At 44.9% G+C, this 18,288-nt stretch overlaps 2 protein-coding genes across 3 annotated transcripts in view; both read right to left on the bottom strand.

Annotated features, from left to right (window-relative positions):
- Positions 1-1,099: 1,099 nt before the first annotated feature.
- Positions 1,100-9,123, bottom strand: fezf1 (FEZ family zinc finger 1). The gene is made up of 4 exons (XM_086073254.1): positions 8,050-9,123; positions 6,702-6,836; positions 5,415-5,547; positions 1,100-4,091 (listed from the first exon to the last, which is right to left on the bottom strand). The coding sequence occupies exons 1-4, from the start codon at positions 8,818-8,820 to the stop codon at positions 3,802-3,804; spliced, it is 1,329 nt and encodes a 442-aa protein (XP_085929380.1). The 5' UTR covers positions 8,821-9,123; the 3' UTR covers positions 1,100-3,801.
- An 817-nt stretch (positions 9,124-9,940) lies between these two features.
- Positions 9,941-18,288, bottom strand: part of cadps2 (Ca++-dependent secretion activator 2) — an 86,317-nt gene continuing 77,969 nt past the window's right edge. For both annotated transcript variants that reach the window (XM_086073251.1, XM_086073252.1), the window contains 3 exons: positions 18,050-18,157; positions 12,414-12,518; positions 9,941-12,135 (listed from right to left, as the gene is read on the bottom strand). In XM_086073251.1, coding sequence (XP_085929377.1) covers positions 11,965-12,135; positions 12,414-12,518; positions 18,050-18,157 — 384 coding nt within the window. In that variant the 3' untranslated portion in view covers positions 9,941-11,964. The remainder of the gene's footprint in view (positions 12,136-12,413; positions 12,519-18,049; positions 18,158-18,288) is intronic.

Raw genomic sequence — 18,288 nt, 5'->3', positions numbered from 1 at the left:
AGCTGGACACTCGGGAACCTTCCAAAAACAAAAAGTTTCGTCTTTCTGTGCAGTGTGTACTGCAGAAACACAAACATTGCTAATAATCCTTAGCAAATGTCCATGTTTGTTTTGTTTGTTGGGGTTTTTGTGTCAAACGACATTCACTTTCACAAAATGACTGAGCGCGTGTGGGGTTTCAATGAGGCGTTCAAGTTACTTCCGAATTTCATCGTACTCAAAATGAATGTTCGCTGGTGTGTAGATGATAACGATGCAGCTTTACCAGTTGACAAAATAAACAATATTTATAACCACATTTAACTGCGTGACGTGAGGTTAAACGAAGATAAGCCAACATTGCAGCATTGAAAACGCGTTCATATGCTTTCATCGCTTGACATTACATTGACATACATTTGTGTTCGGGTTGTAGAGTGAGTTTATATGGTTGATGAATGTTCGTACTGGACTGGAGGCATCTGTTGCACAATTCGTTTAAATACAAACATTATTTAAAAAAAAAAAAAAGGTTAAATGTTTAAAGTTGTAATATGGAACATTTTCCCCAAAATAACTTTACAATAAGCTTTTTATTTGACCATTTATGACTGAAATGTCTTCTAATTAGTAGATAAACAACTTAGCTGTTCACAATGGGTGCTCCTGCAAGCCTCTGGCCAATAGTTTTCAGACTGGGTTCGGGTTTGAATTTCCCGCGCCCTGGCTGCGGATGTGACGTCATATGCGTGGCGTGTATGTCAAGAACGGTGCGTGCCGTTTAATTTTTCGTCAGCAGGTGGCAGTAGCGATTCGAAATGGAATATTCTACTTTCAGTTGCTTTAACAAACGCCAAGTCGTTGCATTTACGAGGTAACATGAATGCCTCCCCCTTGAGCGGTAGGAGGCGTTGCATTTTATGCTGCATTCGGGGAAGGTGGGAATTCGACAACGTAAGATGGCCGCCGCTGGCTTCACTTTTCATCGGAGGACAAACTCCCTTGGTCAATTTCTTAAATGCGGAGAAACCAAAAGCCACAGGATTGATCAGCCCAAATAACAAGCAAGACATTTATTTGATTTAACAATTCAAACAAAACACAATCAAACAGTGCAGACACTTGTTCAAGTACCAAGATCGGAAAATTTCCAAGAACTTTCGGTGGAAATGCAGCTTATGAACAGGAAGTCCTGAATGTGTTCTTTTGTGTCCTAGCACGTTTTGTCCACAAGGGGCAGTAGTGTCATAAGACGGCCACAGACGACGCCATCAATGTTGGTAAGCAAGTCCACCGCGAAAGAGACGCCATTTTGTCTTTTAGTGCATTTGGAACTTCTGAAGTGGTTTATTGGGACCAAAAGACGGCAGTCGTACTTTTGAGAGATCCGGGATCTTTTGTGACCGAGTCAGCAGCTGGAACCTTTTAGGAATAAAAAGAACCCAAAACAAAAACGAAACGCAACTCAAGGCGTCTGGAAATCGGGAAAAAAATATAGCTGGAGCTATTTGGCTGATTTTATTTGAAAAGATCCGAGCAGTGACGATTGTCGCGCGTTTGTGTTTTTTTTTGTGCACGTTTCCACCAGAGGGGTCCCACAAGATCTGGAGTCATTCATTGGGGCCAAAAGAAGACTTTGCAAAAAGGCAAGTACTTCGAAGAGGGCCTGCACGTTTTGGGGTGACCTTATCAGAATCAAGACCACCAGGAAAGAGCCAGAACCAAGAACTGTTGTTAGGACCATTGTGCACTTGGATCTGAAGGAATAAATCCCTCGTGAGGAAAAGGTCCAATTTGGGGCTTTTTGCTTTTTAATCATATTAATATCAAATATAAAGCATATGAAAAAAATCACTGCGTGAGCTGAAATGGCAAAAACATGTTGAAGTTCAAAATGGCACCATCCAAAATGTCTAAATGATTATTGTCATTATTATATGTGGGAAACACATTTTTATAGTACACATGAGTAAAAATGTCCACATTTTGGTCTCATTGTAAATCATAATTGTCCATGTTTTGTGATGCGTTGGAGTGCATTTCCCGTCATCACGCAAGTGATCCCTTCACTGGGGCGTCAACTAAAACATAGAATTATTATTATTATTATTATTTTTAACTTTAGAGCTAATTATCATTTTTGGTTGAGCTGATGCCACTCAAGTAAACAAATATTCAGAAATTATTTAGATATCACACTTGTTGGCACATTTGACTTATGTGTCGTAAAAAAAGAAAAAAATGTTACGAGGGTTTTAAATTGAGTTCCAAAAGTACTTTTGATAGGTCCAGGAATAGGGATGGCAATCGAAAACCGGTTCTTGCTGAGAACCGGCTCCCGGTGTTTTCGATTCCTTGGCATCGTTTGCCATTTTTGCTAACGATTCCCGTATCGGTTTCGTGTGGGACGATGACGTCATCGCGCGCGCGCCGAGCAACAAACATGGCGCCGCGATCGCAAGATTGTTGACATCTTTCAAGAAAAGCTAACAAAAGGCCAACATGCAATGTTTGCAAATGGGAGATTTGGTCGAAAGGAGGAAACGCTAGCACCGTGCAATTGATTATTTCTTTAACTTGATTTGCACACGCAGCATGCGATGGCCGACCGCCTGTCGTGTTTGTGAGCGCTACGGAATCCCAGGGGGCTCATCTTAGTTTTGAAATGTTACTGGAGTTGGACATTATTGTCACAAAATAATCTAGCTTGTATTTGGTCAATTTCTACAGAAGATGATTTTTTTTTTTGTTGTGTTTATTTTCAAATCTTTTTTCTTTCTTTTTTTTTCTTTTTCTGGCGCCCCCTAATTGAGGAGTCCTCAAATGTGGACCTTAAAACTTCACTGTTGGTTTCGTAAGGCCATGTTACTTTTAAACACGTCTCTTGTTTACAGATACAACTAAGACGTAAAAAAGTGGATGCTAATCTGTTTATTCATCTTTTTCCCCCCAAAAAGAATCGATAAGAGAATCGTTAAGCACAATCGAAAGTGGAATCGGAATCAATTCCCATCCCTATCCAGGAACCCTTTCGGGTGGGGTCCGATTGGAACCTTTTCAGAGCGAGAGGACAAAAACCAAGAACCAAAGGTTTTTCTGGAACTTTAGGTGGAAATGCGCCTTAGGAAGCCAGCGCCTGTTTTCATGTCATGTTTTTGATCGTCCACAGCGAGTCAGTCGATGGCGCCCGTCAGTCAAGTCCAAAGATGTCTCCGGTCCCAAAAGTTTCAATGCCAAGCTCATAAATACTGTTTGGTAAAAAGCAGCACGAAGCGGGTGTGGTTTGTGGACGTTAAGTCCAGTTAGAAGTCCTTTGTCTTGTGTTTATTTTGGATGTAATTCCACTGTTGGCCACTGGACGGTGGCACACTCTTGTGTTTAAAAGTGTGAATTTGGGGGAAACAGGAAGTATTTCAAGATCAACCTCATTTTTGCTGAAGAGATTAAAATGATTGAACGTCAAATTCCTCTTCAATCCTGCTTTTTACGACGACAGAAAGCGACGGTTGAAGGTTGATTTCAGAATGTACACGAATGATATGTTTGATCGTTTGGAAAAAAGTGGCATTTGTTTACTGTAAACATAATTAGGAATTGGTACAACGCTTGCCGAATATGTAAAATAAAATAAAAAGTGCCGTATAAAAACATCACGAGGGAGGGACTATTTTGGTGTGGCGGATGTGACTTCCTGCGGCGTCTGGAATATAACTCGTCGCGATTGTGGCGGGATGACGGAACACCGGAAATGCCGGCAGCAAAATAACTTTTGCCATTTTGTCGTTTGGAACAGCCGGTCGAAGGCGCCGACGGATTCGGGCTTCACGGCTGCTGCATGGCGACGGGCGGCGAGGCGGCGGCCCGCTGGGCGCCGATGGCGGCGGCCCGCTGGGCGCCGGCGGCGGCGTGGTCGTGCAGCTTCCTGACGTGCTTCTTGAGGTCAAAGTTGCGGCAGAACCCTTTGCCGCAGGTGGGGCAGGTGAAGGGCTTCTTGTCGTTGTGCGTGTGCATGTGGAAGGTGAGGTTGTACACTTGGTGGAAGGCTTTGCTGCAGATGGAACACTTGAACTGCTTCTCGCCGCTGTGCGTCAGCTTGTGGTTCTTGTAGTTGCCTGCGGGGGGCGCCAGAAACACGCAAGGCACACGTCAGTCGCCAGGCACCCACAAACCCCCTTTTTGTTTGTTCTTGCACATTTTGCACTGTTCATTTTTTACACTTGTCCGAATGTATTTGGACTTCATCCGAATTGGGGTTAAAGTAACTCTTTCCACAGTGTTAAAATGTCCACGTAAAATGAACTCAAAACGGAGTTAAAAATCAACACTGGCTAACATGGCACAGTGTTAAAACAATTTTCCACTACATGTTAAGTCACTAACACTTTTATATGAACATTTTAATACTGTTTTGAGACTCTTTGTAGCACTTTGAGATTTCTGTCAACTTTAAAGTGTATTTCAACAGAATGTATTATCGTCATTATTTAGCATTAAGCTAGCATATTGCATGGCTGTAAGTGAATTGATGTGCTTCTTTTAAATTGTATATGTTTTCTATTTTGTTGACGGTGACATAGCGATTACAAACCTGCACTTTTTAACTTGTTTAGTTTTTTTTTATTAACTTGACACGAGCACTTTGAGATTTCATTGGAAATGCAAAAGTTCATTACAAATACAACTTATTCGCATTAAGTACAATTTTGTTTTAGGTTGACTTTGACGCTAAACTTCATCTGGGAGTGGCAAGAAAGAACTTGCTGCCCAACATGGCAACACGTGACCTTTCACGCCATCCCTGAAGAAAGGAAGCGCTTCGAAACATGCGCGGCGGTCCTGAGAAGAGGATGCTGTTGTTGCCATGGTGACAGCACCAAAAGCATTCTGACAGTGCTGCTTAATAATAATAATAATAATAATAATGATAAAGAGACCGTGTTGAATGAATTTGTCAAGTTCTTCACGTTAGTCAAGTTCACCATCATGACGGCAGGGGGAGCCCTTGAGCAGGCCAACTGCACACACGCTCATTCCTATATTTGATTTTGATTTTGATATTTTTAAGCAGCGTGTGTGGAACATTCCATCGTCTACATTTAAAAAAAATATTTTTTATCTGCAAACCCTACAAAATTCACAGATGTTTAAAAAATAAGTTCAAATGTATATTAAATATACTTTAGGATATTGAAAATGATGAGATTTTTTTTAAGTCAATGAAAATAAATGTCATTTGCATATTTAGTCCAAAAAAAACGACACATTCGATTTTTCATCCATGGCTTGCAATATTTGATCCTACTTCCGGTCACAAGAGAAATATGATGTCATACTTCCCAGATGAGTGGCACGTGAATTAGGACGCGATGGAATTGTTATGTTGTGATTTTGTTTTTTTTGCTTCTATTTGGTGATGCGCTGCACAAGTTGTTGACCTTTCTGGTGGAATCCTTTCCCGCAGAACTCGCAGACGAACGGTTTGTATCCGGCGTGGATGCGCGTGTGCGTGTTGAGCGTGGAGCTGCGGTTGAAGGCTTTCCCGCACTGGCCGCACTTGTGAGGCTTTTCCTGCGATCGGAAGCAAAAAAAAGAGCGCAACGTGACGTGCGAGCTTCAACACATTTGCGCGTTTTGGCAAACGATGGCACGTGACGACGACGACGACAACAACAACAACGACGCGTCGCGTGAGCCTTTTCGCGCAAGCACGCGTTTTCAGGCCAAAAGCCACGCGACACGCAACACGTGACGTCACCACGAAAGTCCATAGATTGGCCGCAGTGTTATGAAATTAAATTGCTAAGTTTGAATAAAACATGCGTGAAAAGTCTTGAATCATGAATGAACTCTTTTTTTTTTCGGCTGGGAAAAAAAAGATGAAATGAACAGAAAAATGGAACCCGGGCGTTCATTTTTTTTATGGATGTGATGCGTTTGCATGCTGATATGATGATGATATTATGAAAAGTGCCTTAAAAGTGCTGCAGGGTAACAAAAGAAAGCAAAGAAAAGTGGGACCTTTGTCGGTCGGACCCCTCTCCCCTCTCTATGCAACTCGGGCCAATTTGACCCAATTTCCCACCCAGCAGTTTTAACGGTCTTATCGTTTTTAATAATACGCTGCATGAAAAATGCCAAATGCTTTTATATTTTCACAACAATAAGTTAAAAATAATTCTATAGAATTTTGCACAAAATGAGACTTTATGAACAAAATGCAAATGGGACCAAACGCTCATGTGCAATAATAATAATAATAATTCATTTCATTTATAAGCGCCCTTCAAGGTCATAATACAATTTAAACACAAGCGCTACAATAAAATAACAGGACATAAAACATCATTTAAAAAAAATAGCGAGTGATAAATGGGCAACGTTAGATAATAATAATAAGAAGTCCGAAATAGTGTCTCGTGTTTTGTGTCTGGATGGTTTGAAAGAGTGTTAAATAATCAACGTAATAGTGTCACGTGATTTTCAGATGATCTGATGGGAAAAAATGGGATGATTACGTTTCCTAATTTCTTAAACCAACAATAAATATACTTGATTTTTTTTTCTGACAAAAAAACTTTCATTCTTTTTCTTTTTGGTCAATTATGATAATTGCGACAATTTGAATCGGGATCGGCAAATACTCCAAATCAAGTGACTTCATTGGACTCGGGTGATCGCAACATCCCAGTGCGTGCGTGCGCGCGCGCGCGCGTGCGTGTTACCTGAGTGTGTATGATCTTGTGTCTGCAGAGGGTGCTGGCCTGCCTGAAGCCTTTCCCGCAGACTTTGCAGACAAACGGGCGCGCGCCCGTGTGCACGGGCATGTGGCGAGTCAAGTTGTAGTGCGCGTTGAACACCTGAAACACACGCACGCGCGCACACGCGGCGACGTCGTTAATGAATTCAGCTCAAAATAATGGGGACACGTGCACGTTTTCGCACGCAAGCTTTCCTTTTCAAGGTCTTTTGGAATGCATTCATCATCATCATCATCATCATCATCATCATCATCATCATCATCATCTCACACAAACATGTACTGAGGCGTTTAGCTTAATACGATATTGAAATATGTCAAATGGATTTGTTCAAATAAAAAAATACTTTTGGGAAATGTCACGTTGAGCAAATGACAAAGTTATATAAAAAAAAAAAAGGTTGGTTCAAAACGTAAAAAAAGAAGACATTTTAAAAATCTCAAATGTGAAAACATAAAAAAAAAGATTTGAAGTGGATGAGATTGTTTAACGACATTTTTTAAATATCGTTTTTTTTTTAGACACGATGACGTCATCGTGGCTTGAAACCACACGATTAAACAAATAATGAATGAATAATTACATTGAATGCGCCATTTAAAGTACTTTAGAAAAGCATAATTGTCATGTTTGAATTGTCTTACAGCAACTTTTTAAAAGTCATAATTTACAATATCAGCATGTAAATTATTTTTTTTTAATAAATTGTCGAACATGTCTAAATCTAAACATGTCATTTTGGACATGTGTAAACGAGTACAATAAAAGATGTTTACCACATTTAAACATGCCGAACACATTTTCAAAACACGTCGAAGCTTTAAAACTTGAGTTGTTTGTGTGACGTTCAATATTCTCCAAAAAGCACATTTGAAATGTCCTCATTTAAATGCGTAAAAGAAAATTATTATTATTTAAAGTTAATTGACACCAACTCGTTTTGAAAACAAACGATGTTTAGTTTCAATTGCAAAAGAAAAAAAATCAAACCAAACGCTTGAAAAAGACCGAATGAGGCCTTTTGTTTTTCTTTTTAAATTCTGGCTACAATATTTATATTTATTCATCCATGAAATACCAAAAGGCTCATTTGAATGTTATTGAGTGCAGTTTAAAAATAAATTAATACATGACTGAAATCGCGTGTTTGTTTACATGCGAACGGAATCATGTCACGTTAGTTGTTTTTTTAAATTCAATTCGTTATGAACAAAATTGGACGTTTTAAGAAACGCTCCAAATATTTGTAAATTCAATTCAGACGAAGAAAGAAAACAAGATTTCAGTTGCGATTGCGAAAGCAGCGACGTACTTTTCCGCAGACTTCGCAGGTGAACACTTTGGCTTTTCCTCCCGCGAGTCTCGCCGCCGCCGCCGCCGCAGACGAGCAGGACGACGTCTGGTTCTTCAGAATCTTCTCCCCAAAGTCCCGCTCCTTGATGAGGTTCTGCAGATGGTTCTGCGCGGCCTGGTAGGGCAGCGGGCCCGGCTTGTGCCTGCCGGCGTGCAACAGGTACGACGCCATCGGGTGCAGGTTGAGGAGCCCCGCCGAACCGGCGTCCCCGGAACCGGAACCGGCGCCCGCGCCGCCGCAGTTGAGGTAGCAGACGGTACCTCGCGACGGGAACGGCGACTGGGTCACCACACGGGGCCGGAACAGTTTGTAGTGGCCGCCGTCCGGATGGATCCGGGCGGGCTCGTCCTGCCGGCCGGCGTAGTTGAGTCCGAACCCGAGCAGGTCCGCCGGTTGGGCGTCCGCCACCGCCGCCGCCACCGCCGCCGCGTCCTGGTGGAGGGCGAGCCGGTGCGGGTCCGCGTAACCGAGCGGAACCAGCGGGATCATGCAGTGCAGCGACGACGGGCACACGTCGGGCAGCCCCGCCGGCGCCGGCCGGAACCAGCCGGGCAGCGGGACGGCCCTGGGTTCGGGCGTACGGGACATGATCCGCTCGATGGAGAAGGCCAGAGATTTGGCGTGCGACGAGGAGGAGGAAGAGGAGGAAGAGGAGGAAGAGGCCGGTACCGTGGCCTGCTGAACCCCGGCGGCCGGGGGCGCGCCCGGCACGCCGCGGCGCGCGTCCATGGAGCGCCGAGGGGGAGCCGAGCGTCGTCACTCAGCGGCCCGTCGGGAGGGTCAGCATCGCCGGCAGGCGGGCAGGCAGGCCCGCTTCGAACCCCCCTTGTCGTCCGCCCCGCCCCCGCCCGTTTATTGGCGCTCGATGGCGGCGTGCGGAGTGCCGGGACCCCGCGCTCGCTCGGATCGTTATTAGCGCGCGCCTCCAGCCGAACCCGGGCCGGTCGCCGCCGCGGTTCTCCTTGCTGCCATTGACGAAGAGGAGGATGAAGATGACGAAGAGGAGGAGGAGGAGGAGGAGGAAGTGCGTCGCGCGGCGGGACACGCACTCGAGTGAAGGACTTTGCTGCTCTCCAGACCTCTCCAGTGCCTCCGCGTGACGTCAGCGGGCCCCCAAATCGGGTCACGTTCGGACCAGCAAGAAGCGAGAGAGCACGTGACTCACGTACGTACACCCCCGCTTGTGGACCGCGATTGCCCTTTAACGAACCTAATTGCAAAAAAATCGGGAGAAAGGAAAAAAAAAACGCTTTCGAAGAAAAAAGAGATCACTTTAGAATTTTGTAAAACATTGAAATCTTTGGAGATTCACGAGCAGAACAGAAGCTTGATCGCATCATTTGGAGTCGACAAGAAATGCTGGCATGTTTTTTTTTTTTAAAAAAAACTATAAAAATCACTGCTGAGCTGCAACGACAAATGATTTGAACCCGAAAACATTTTCGAGTCTTTCATTTGATCGCGAAATGCAATCACGATTTTTAAGAAGCGGAAAAAAAACATCATTTGTTGTCAAAAGTTTTTCTTTCCATTTTTGGCCTTTAAACTAAATCTTCCAAAAGTGGATTTTTGAGACGAAGGTTTTGTTTTAGTTGCTTAAGTTGAATTTTCTTCTTCATTTAATCACATCGCCCATACACAAATACACATAAAATGAATTTAAAATATACAATACAAAGATAAATGGGATTCATTGTCAGCATGCTTATAATTTGGACTTATTTGTAAACGTGTTCGAACACAGAATTTTATATTTTACAACAATTTTTTTTTTTTAATTATTATTAGACAACAAAAATATGCACAATCATTTTCATGTCATTATTGACATCTTTTCAATATTGCGTAATGAACGCAGAGATGACGTCACTTGCAAGCCAATCCTTTGGGCGTTTCGACATCACGTGACAAAAAACAATTAGCGGCTTTAAAAAGACGTTTATTGGACAACACGTGACCAAACATCACAATCTACAAAGTTGTCATCCAGGCTGCACTTTTTTTTTTCTCTCTTTCTGACACCAACGCGAGCACTTCAACAATACATAAAAAAATATTAAAAATCAAACCTAAAAACTTTAAATAAATACATTAAGTTGTCATGAATGGCTTCAAACGTGTCAAATGTAACATTTCATAATCAATAATCTAATTGTGGCAATTTTAGGGCACATTTGATTTCCTGCCACGTGATTGGCTCTGCGCACACACACACAAACGCATGACATGAACGTGAATCATAATCATAATCATAATCATAATAATAATACATATTGTCTTGTTGACTCAACCGTCCACTAAGGGGCGCATTCCAGAAGTCCTGGCGGTGCAAACAATTCATCTGAGAGCTGCTGTTTTGGTTAGCGACAGAGTTTACATGGGCTCAAATGCTGACAAATTGACGGACTGTAATTACCCGGAGTGCTTGGGGGTGGTGCGTGCGTGCGCGTGCGTGTGTGTGCGTGTGGTGCATTTATTTGAGGGCAGTGTTCATTTTTTTTTTCATGTGGTTGATTTTGATTCATCTGAGAAAAGTTTCTTTTGCTGCTATTTTGCTCGGAACAGTCAAGTGTTGCTGAAGGATGACGTCATGAGGGCGAGCGTATTTATTTGATTATTTATTTGAGGGAGGCGTTCATCTGTTCAAGTGGATGACTTTGAGTCATCGTTGAGAACCTTTACTTGCTGCTGTTTTGGTTAGCGGCAGAATCTGCGTATAGCCTCAAACGCTGACATCAGTCCACCAACGGACGTCACTGTACATGTGTACTGTAAAGGACTTGAGAGACTGTTTACTTGCTGCTGTTTTGGTTAGCCACAAAGTTGAAATGGGCTCCAAATCACAAAACCCGCCCGTGAGCGGTACGATGTCATTATTCTTATTGGTGGGGAAACGGGAGGCGTCTAATTTGAGGGAGGCGTTCATTTTGATCCAGTGGATAACGGATTCATCTGAGAATGTTGCTGCTGTTTTGGTTAGCAACAGCTCCAATCAGCTCAAACTCTTAGCAGACGTAAAATAAACGCTCACCGCTCGGGAAGAAATCTATTTGAGGGGAGGGGTTCATTTGTTTGTAAGGGATTTGATAGACATGCTGCTGTTTTGTTTAGCAACAGAGTTCAAATGGGATTATGTCCGTGTGTGAACTGACATAATTATGCGCACTGGTGGGACAAATATGAAAACTACATATATTTATTTGAGGGCAGGCGTTTATTGTGCTCAAGTGGATGACACGTGGCGGTCATTTGGAATATGGCGTCTATTTGTGAAAATAATTATACGACAAACATTTTTTACATTTGTACATTTTTTTCCATTCCTACCGACAGTGGATATGAAAAGTCTACACACCCCTGTGGCAATGGCAGGGTTTTTTTTGTGGTAGAAAAACCTTTTTCTACAATGAATGTGACCTTTAACCCATTCAATTGAAGAAGAAAAACATATTTTTGAGAAGGACAGTAAAAACAAACAACTGAGCTAATGCGCTTGCAAAAGTGTGCACACTCTCGAAGTGAGGACGTGCGCGGCTCAGTTCGTAATGAACCAATGAAAAAAGGGAGTCAGCACATGCAAAGTTTCTCTGGTTAACCCCAAATAAAGTTGAGCTGTTTTTTAGCAGGCTTGTTATGACATTTATGGTAGAAAAAGTTGGAATAAATCGTCAATTATGTTTCCATCAGAAAATCTTGCATTGGGACGGGGGGTGTGTAGACTTTCTCTTCAACCCCTCTACAGACCTACCAAGCGCATTGTTTGGCTCGCTAGCATTAGCCCCGCTCGAACAACATGGATGCTACGTTAGCTTAGCTTCTGGCCGTTGATTTCTTCACTAACTGGCAGTTTTGAAGGCGACGCGATGGGAAGGTTCAGTCGTCGTCCCGGTCGCTGTCCCGCATGCTGACCCCGTCCAGGCCGTCCCCCGTCGTGACGGCCAGCGTGGCCTCCTCCACCGTCAGGCGGGTGGAGACCGTCTCGTAGCTTTTGCCGTTGAGCGTCCCGTCCAGGACGCCCTGAAGACGGAAGTCTCGGTAGCTCTTCTGCGGGGCAAAGAAGACGGCGGGAGGCGTCGCGCCGTGAGGTTGAGGTCATTGGCGGGAAAAAAGGAAGGACTTGAAGGACGCCATTTGATGGAAGCAAAATGGTGAGAACAATTGGACACGGGTACGCGATAACATTCTGGCGCTTTCACCAAACGCGCAACTCGCGGAAGGAAGACAACTTGCTGAACTGCCGACGGCCAAAATGAAAAGCGCAAAAGCGGAAAAGCGCAAAAGCCGATTGTGACGAACAACAATTCAGATCAAAGCTGGCTTACCTTGACGATCTTGATGAGGGTCTTGAGCTGGATCAGGTGCAGCTGGAGGTCCAGTCGATCGGCTAACCACGCGCACAGCGCCTTCATGGAAACGCTGTACCATTGCTGTGCGCACAAAAAACAACAACACAAACATGATGGACCACCAAGAACACGCTAAGAACACGCTAAGAACACGCCAAGAACACGCTAAGAACATGCTAAGAACACGCTAAGAACACGCTAAGAACACGCTAAGAACATGCTAAGAACACGCTAAGAACATGCTAAGAACACGCTAAGAACAAACCAGACTCGAGCGGAATCAAGTTCATCCGATGGCTAGCAAACGGAACGCGACAAAACGAGAACATGCAAACCACGTGCTCATAATTCTTCCTGCTTTGCTTTCCATCAGTTGGACGGAGACGTCCATGAAGGGAAGTCGTCCTCGCACCACTGCAAAGAGCTCCTCAGTCACAGGACAGATGAGGATCAAGAGAGACGAGAAAAAGATGTCGTCTCTGGACCCAAAATCTTCCTGACCAGGAACGTGACTTGGTCTACGTGAAAGCAGCGAATATCGGACCGCTTGCAATCAGAATCGACCTGAAGACGAGGAACGCGGTTCGGGTCTATAGAAAGGCACCTTCATAAAACTGTGCAGATGATTCCAAGTCCGGCGAGGACCGAGAAGGATCCAAGGACGGACTTGGAAACGAGCTATCGTGATCTGGCCTACCGGAGTGAAAAGCTCGAACCAAGATTCAGAGATTGTTGGACGTCAAGGAAGAATCCTGCACTGAGGGATGAAGACCGCTCTAAATAAAGGATGTCAAATCCGGGACCTTTGACCTTCACGTCTCAATGCATGCGGGCCTCTTTCAAGCAAAGGAGGTTCCCGGAGGTGATTCCGCACCACAGTTTGAAGAACCGCAATATGGAGGTCCTTCCAGACCAAAGACCGGACCCCCCCCCTTTCAACCTTCAACACGTCATAGTCAAGTTTTTCCAAGTCACGAGAAAGAAACCTTCACAAAGGCTCGGAGACGGTTGTCAAGTCTGGATGGAACCTTCGTACCCTTTTTTCTGAGGGACGATGACCGCTCCGCGAAAAGGAGTCGAGGTCATCTCGGACCCAAGAAGGATCTTTTGTCGCGGACGTCATTCTAATCAAAAGGCCAGGAAGGAACCTTGACTGAGGAAAAATAATCAATGCAGGTCAAGGAGCGTCTTCGAGAAGACGGAGAACCTTCAAGGTTACGACTTTATCATTTTCTCTCAGGAACAGAACAAAACCAAGGAAGGACTTCGGGTTAAGAAAGAAACCTTGACTGATGGACGAAGACCACGCCGGGAAAAAAAGGAACTCCTGACCGCGTTGAAGAGGGACCTCGTCCTCAACCGGGTGAGAAGTTCAAACGTGGACAGTGAAAAGAAAAGACGGCGTTTTCCAACATCCGCCTCGGAGGCAAGCGGGAAGGCGGACGGGACGACGCGCTCGTCAGACCGCGCCGGGCTCGGCGTTCGCTCGCACAACTCAACCCGGAACATCTTTTTTTACCAGCGAGACAAACAAACGTCCCTGAAAAGCGTTTCAACCTTCAGCGAGGCGAAGACGATTGCGAGGGAGGCGTCGACATCGCGGCGGGGTTCGAAGCCGCTTTTCTTCTCCTTGAAAAATCAAACGCAGAAATGTGAAATCAAGCCTGAAGAGCGCATTGAGCGAGCGGCGAGCGGCGGGTGCGCGCCGATTGCCGTGACTCGCGCTGACCCCAAATATTCACACGCGCTTGAAGAGGCTGCAGTCGCACGCACTTCTAATTAATTCCCACCGCGGCGGAAGAAAACCGCTCGGAGGTTATTTAACGCTTGGCACAAAAGCCGAGAGACGCGCGGGTCGCCGATACTTGATTCCGCGCCTTGTTAGCGGCTCACCTCTGACTTCGAGGCAAACTTGAATTATTTGAATAAAGTCATCAAGCCAGAAACGCAGAATCTTGTCAACGCGACGCAAAAGTCTTTCAACTTAACATCGCACCCGCCGAATTAACAAAACGACCTTTTGCTTTTCATCCTCAAGGCGACGTTAATGATGACGATGATGAGACGAGCGGGTTTTTTTGTTTGGACCGCCTTCAAGTCCTTGACTTGCAACTTTGGAAATGTGCGGCCCCGAAAGCATCAAAACATGACAAACTTTTGCTCGTCAAAGATTCGGAACGCAAACGGACAAACGGCGGAAGGGCGGCCGATGGCGGCTCCCGAAAAGCCGATCACGATGGAGTGGACGACAACGGGCCGCTGCGCTTCCATTTCGGGCTTTTCCAAAGAAATGCAACACAAATGGACGAGGCAAAAGTGTTTTCAGGCCTGTCGAACCCAAAGGTACGAAAGCTGTCAACTCATTGACTGGCAGCCGTTTTCACTGAAGCAACCAGCTTCGCTCCCGGCTGTTTGACTGGATTGGGACTGATTTTGCATTGTGTTCTATTGCTATCAAAACGTGGACGATTCGAATCTGCATTTCTATCCGTTTCGCAGCAATTAGCATTAAAAATATAGCTAAGTTTCATCATCATACACAAAAACAAGGAAAATTGCTTTTTTCCAACATGGCCATGGATAATCTCTTATACTCTGCTGCCACCTGCTGGCCCTTTTTTGTAATAACTACCATTGCTTTAAGCGACCTCTTCAGGTCTGTTATTGCATACCCCCCCATAAAACGTATAAATACGTCTTTGGGACCACAGCAATATTACAAATTGAATGTTTTTATACATTTTTGGCAGCAAATGAGTGAAATGGCAAATTGTACACATAATGATGAGGCCGCCAATTTAATGTCATTTTTTAAAATGATGATTATTTTTAAAACACGTGTGATTGTTTTGAACTTTTACTGTTAAGAAAGTGTGATGATGATGATGATGAAGATGAAGATGATGACTAAACATGTGGAGCACGGACAGAAAGTCCAGACGACCGGCACGCGACGCCGGACTCCGGCGAGGAAACGGAAGTGACAAAAGAATTCTTCACTTGCAGCTTCGCGACGTTTTCCGCACGAAGACGACAAACTTTTAACCTTGCCAGGCGAGAACGCGTGTTTATTTTCTCGAGTAATGTGATAATACTTTTATTTGCTCAACTAATAATGTGGCAGCTTATTTATTTCCTCAAATAAGGATGCAATAATTACAAATACACATTTTCTCCACTCCTTGTCGATCGATCGTGTAAAAAATACACGTTTATTTTCCCCAATAATGCGACGCTTCTCCTTCTTTAAATAATCATTTCTTCCAATAAAGGCACGCTAGCAAAACGTGTGTTGTGTGAAAGCGGCAGCATGTGTCAATGTGTTGAAATTGTATCATTCATTATATTGACACCAGCAGGGGGGCTCCCCCCCCCCCTTCATTTTATTTCTGACAGTAACACCCCCCCCCCCCCACAAGCCCCCCCCCCCCCTCTAATCAGCAGCCACCCACTCCCACCTCCTGCCTTCCCACCATCTGCTTTCACTGTCGTCCTCTAATTTGCTCAATTAAGGAGCTCCTCCATACTCCATTTACACGCCGCTAACGAGGTGTGTGTGCGTGCGCGCGCGCGCGCGTGCGTGCGTGCGTGCGTGCGTGCGTGCGTGCTTGTCGTCTTCATCATGCTCATCATCTTCAACTGCAGCAGACGAGGATGGAGGAGGACGTGAAGGACCAGACAGATGAGACGCGTGTGGACGTCTTGTCAAGATGAGACCACACGCGCACGCACGCGCGCACGCGCAAGACTGACTTTCATGCCACGTACACGCGATGTCATCATATCGGTTTTTTTTTTTTTTTTTTTTCAGATGACGATTCTCAGACTGTTTGTAAAAACTGTTATAAGAATCGACAATGGCCGCTTTCAGAAAGTTGTCCAAATCAAAATACACGTTTTCTCAAATTTGACGTACATTAATAGTTTGTCAAAAAGTAGGCGTGTCAAAATTTGTGCGTTCATTTTAAGTTCCTTTATCGCCACTATTGATTTATTTTTTGAAAACTTCTACTAACTTCACTTTTTTAAGTCGGAGTCGTTTGTAATAAAAAGTTTGGCTCAAATTGAACTCGACTAGTTTTTGAGCAACTTCAAAACATAAATTAGCCGATGTTTCATCATTTATTTGAATCATTTTATTTGAGCTCGATAGTTGACATTGAAACGATCGAATGTTGTCAGTTTGCAATCTGCTTGAAATCGACGAATAATAATTGATGTTCGATTATAAACATACGCTGATAGCGGGTTAACACGTCGTCCGCCTCCTCGTCCAGAGGTTGCGAGTTGGAATCCGGCCCTCTGGCCTTCCTCAGGGTGTACTTGCTGAAGATAGCGGGGATAGGCTCCAGCATCCCCGCGACCCTCGTGACAACACCGTGTACTTATGGTTTGGACTTCTGTTAACTTAAACCAGTGGTTTGATAACATTTATAAATTAATAACTGAGAATAATTGAGTTGCTGTAACGGAAAGCTTCTAAGTCGCTATGTATATAAAAAATATAAAATAAAAAAGAACAAAACAATTCAAGTTCTGCAAAACTTTAACGTTTGAATTGTTCAATTAAAAAAAGTGAAGCAAGCGATGAGCTGACTTTTTCGGGTTAACAGTGTTGGAATTATAATAATAATAATAATAATAATGCATATATTTGTGGAGATTGGCGTCAAGTTGTATAACATGAAACATAAACATGAAATCAAAATACCTAAATAAAATATTCATTGAAAGCAAAATGGTGGCAATAAAAGCATAATTAAAGGCGAGGTCGCGCAAAGGAAAGAAAAAGTCGAGCAAAAGTAAAGAGGAAGAAGTTTTGATGATCGTGCAGCCTGGAGGGGGGGGGGGGGGGGCTGGGGGGGGCTGGGGGGCTTGACCCCCTTCCTCAAATGAATCCTGTTCAGCCTCTTGCACGCTCACCTCACGACGATGATGATGATGAAGATGATGTGCTCCATTATCTTCATCACACTCGCACAAAATGGCCGCTCGCTCGCTGCAAGTGTGATGGGCGGCGAGGGGCCGAGCGGAGACGGGTCGGCAGGCCTCCGAGCGTGACTGGACGCTCGTGGGGCCCATTAGGGAGACCCCCGCACCCCCGCACGCGCGCACGCGCCCGCGGGCAGCAGCGGTAATCTGCGGCCGGGCCGCTTTGTGCTCCTAATGCGCGGCGAGGTCCGAGGCGTCATGTCCGCCCCATCGATCGGCGCGCGTGTTTGACAACTCCTCACTAAAATATTTTCAACGCGGCGCCGCGCAGGAAGACAAACGAACAGCGTGGGACCATCGGGACGATATTTGTGTGCGAGTGCGGCGTGAACACAAGCGGGCGATAAAAAACGCGGGCCCGCTGGGCGCCACGTTGCCTGAAAGGAGGCGCGGTTTTCTTCTTCTTCACAATTCAAGACGAGCGAAAGACAACAAACAGGAGGAAGTCGCGCTAAAGGCGAAGGAAAAGAGGCGTCCAGGTAGCAAAGCGGCCGTCAAACGGACGCGAGGAGGAGGAGGAGGAGGAAGGAAAACATTAAGAGGAAGTGAAATGGAATTTAGCATTTACCAAGGAGGGGGGCGCGCGGGGGGGGGGGGGGGGGGGGCAGCAGGTGACTCACCTCAAAGACTCTGTCGATGTAGAGCTCGTCATTGATGCGCTCGCGGAGGATGTCCTGGTTCTGCCGCACGAAGGTCACGTACGTGTCGGCCAGGTCCGCGCCCGATTTCTGTCCAGCATGCAAACAAACATGATTTCATACACGCAGGAAACGACTCGCGGTTGTTGAACGCGTTCGATGACGAACTTCGAAAGGGACTGCAAAACGAAAGACCGACTTTTTGGGAGCTTGCAGCCATC

Source organism: Leptonotus elevatus, chromosome 4, assembly GCF_054856555.1.
Source record: "Leptonotus elevatus isolate MCC_2025b chromosome 4, RoL_Lele_1.0, whole genome shotgun sequence".
Lineage (NCBI taxonomy): Eukaryota > Metazoa > Chordata > Actinopteri > Syngnathiformes > Syngnathidae > Leptonotus > Leptonotus elevatus.
This window is presented reverse-complemented; position numbering and strand designations above follow the sequence as displayed.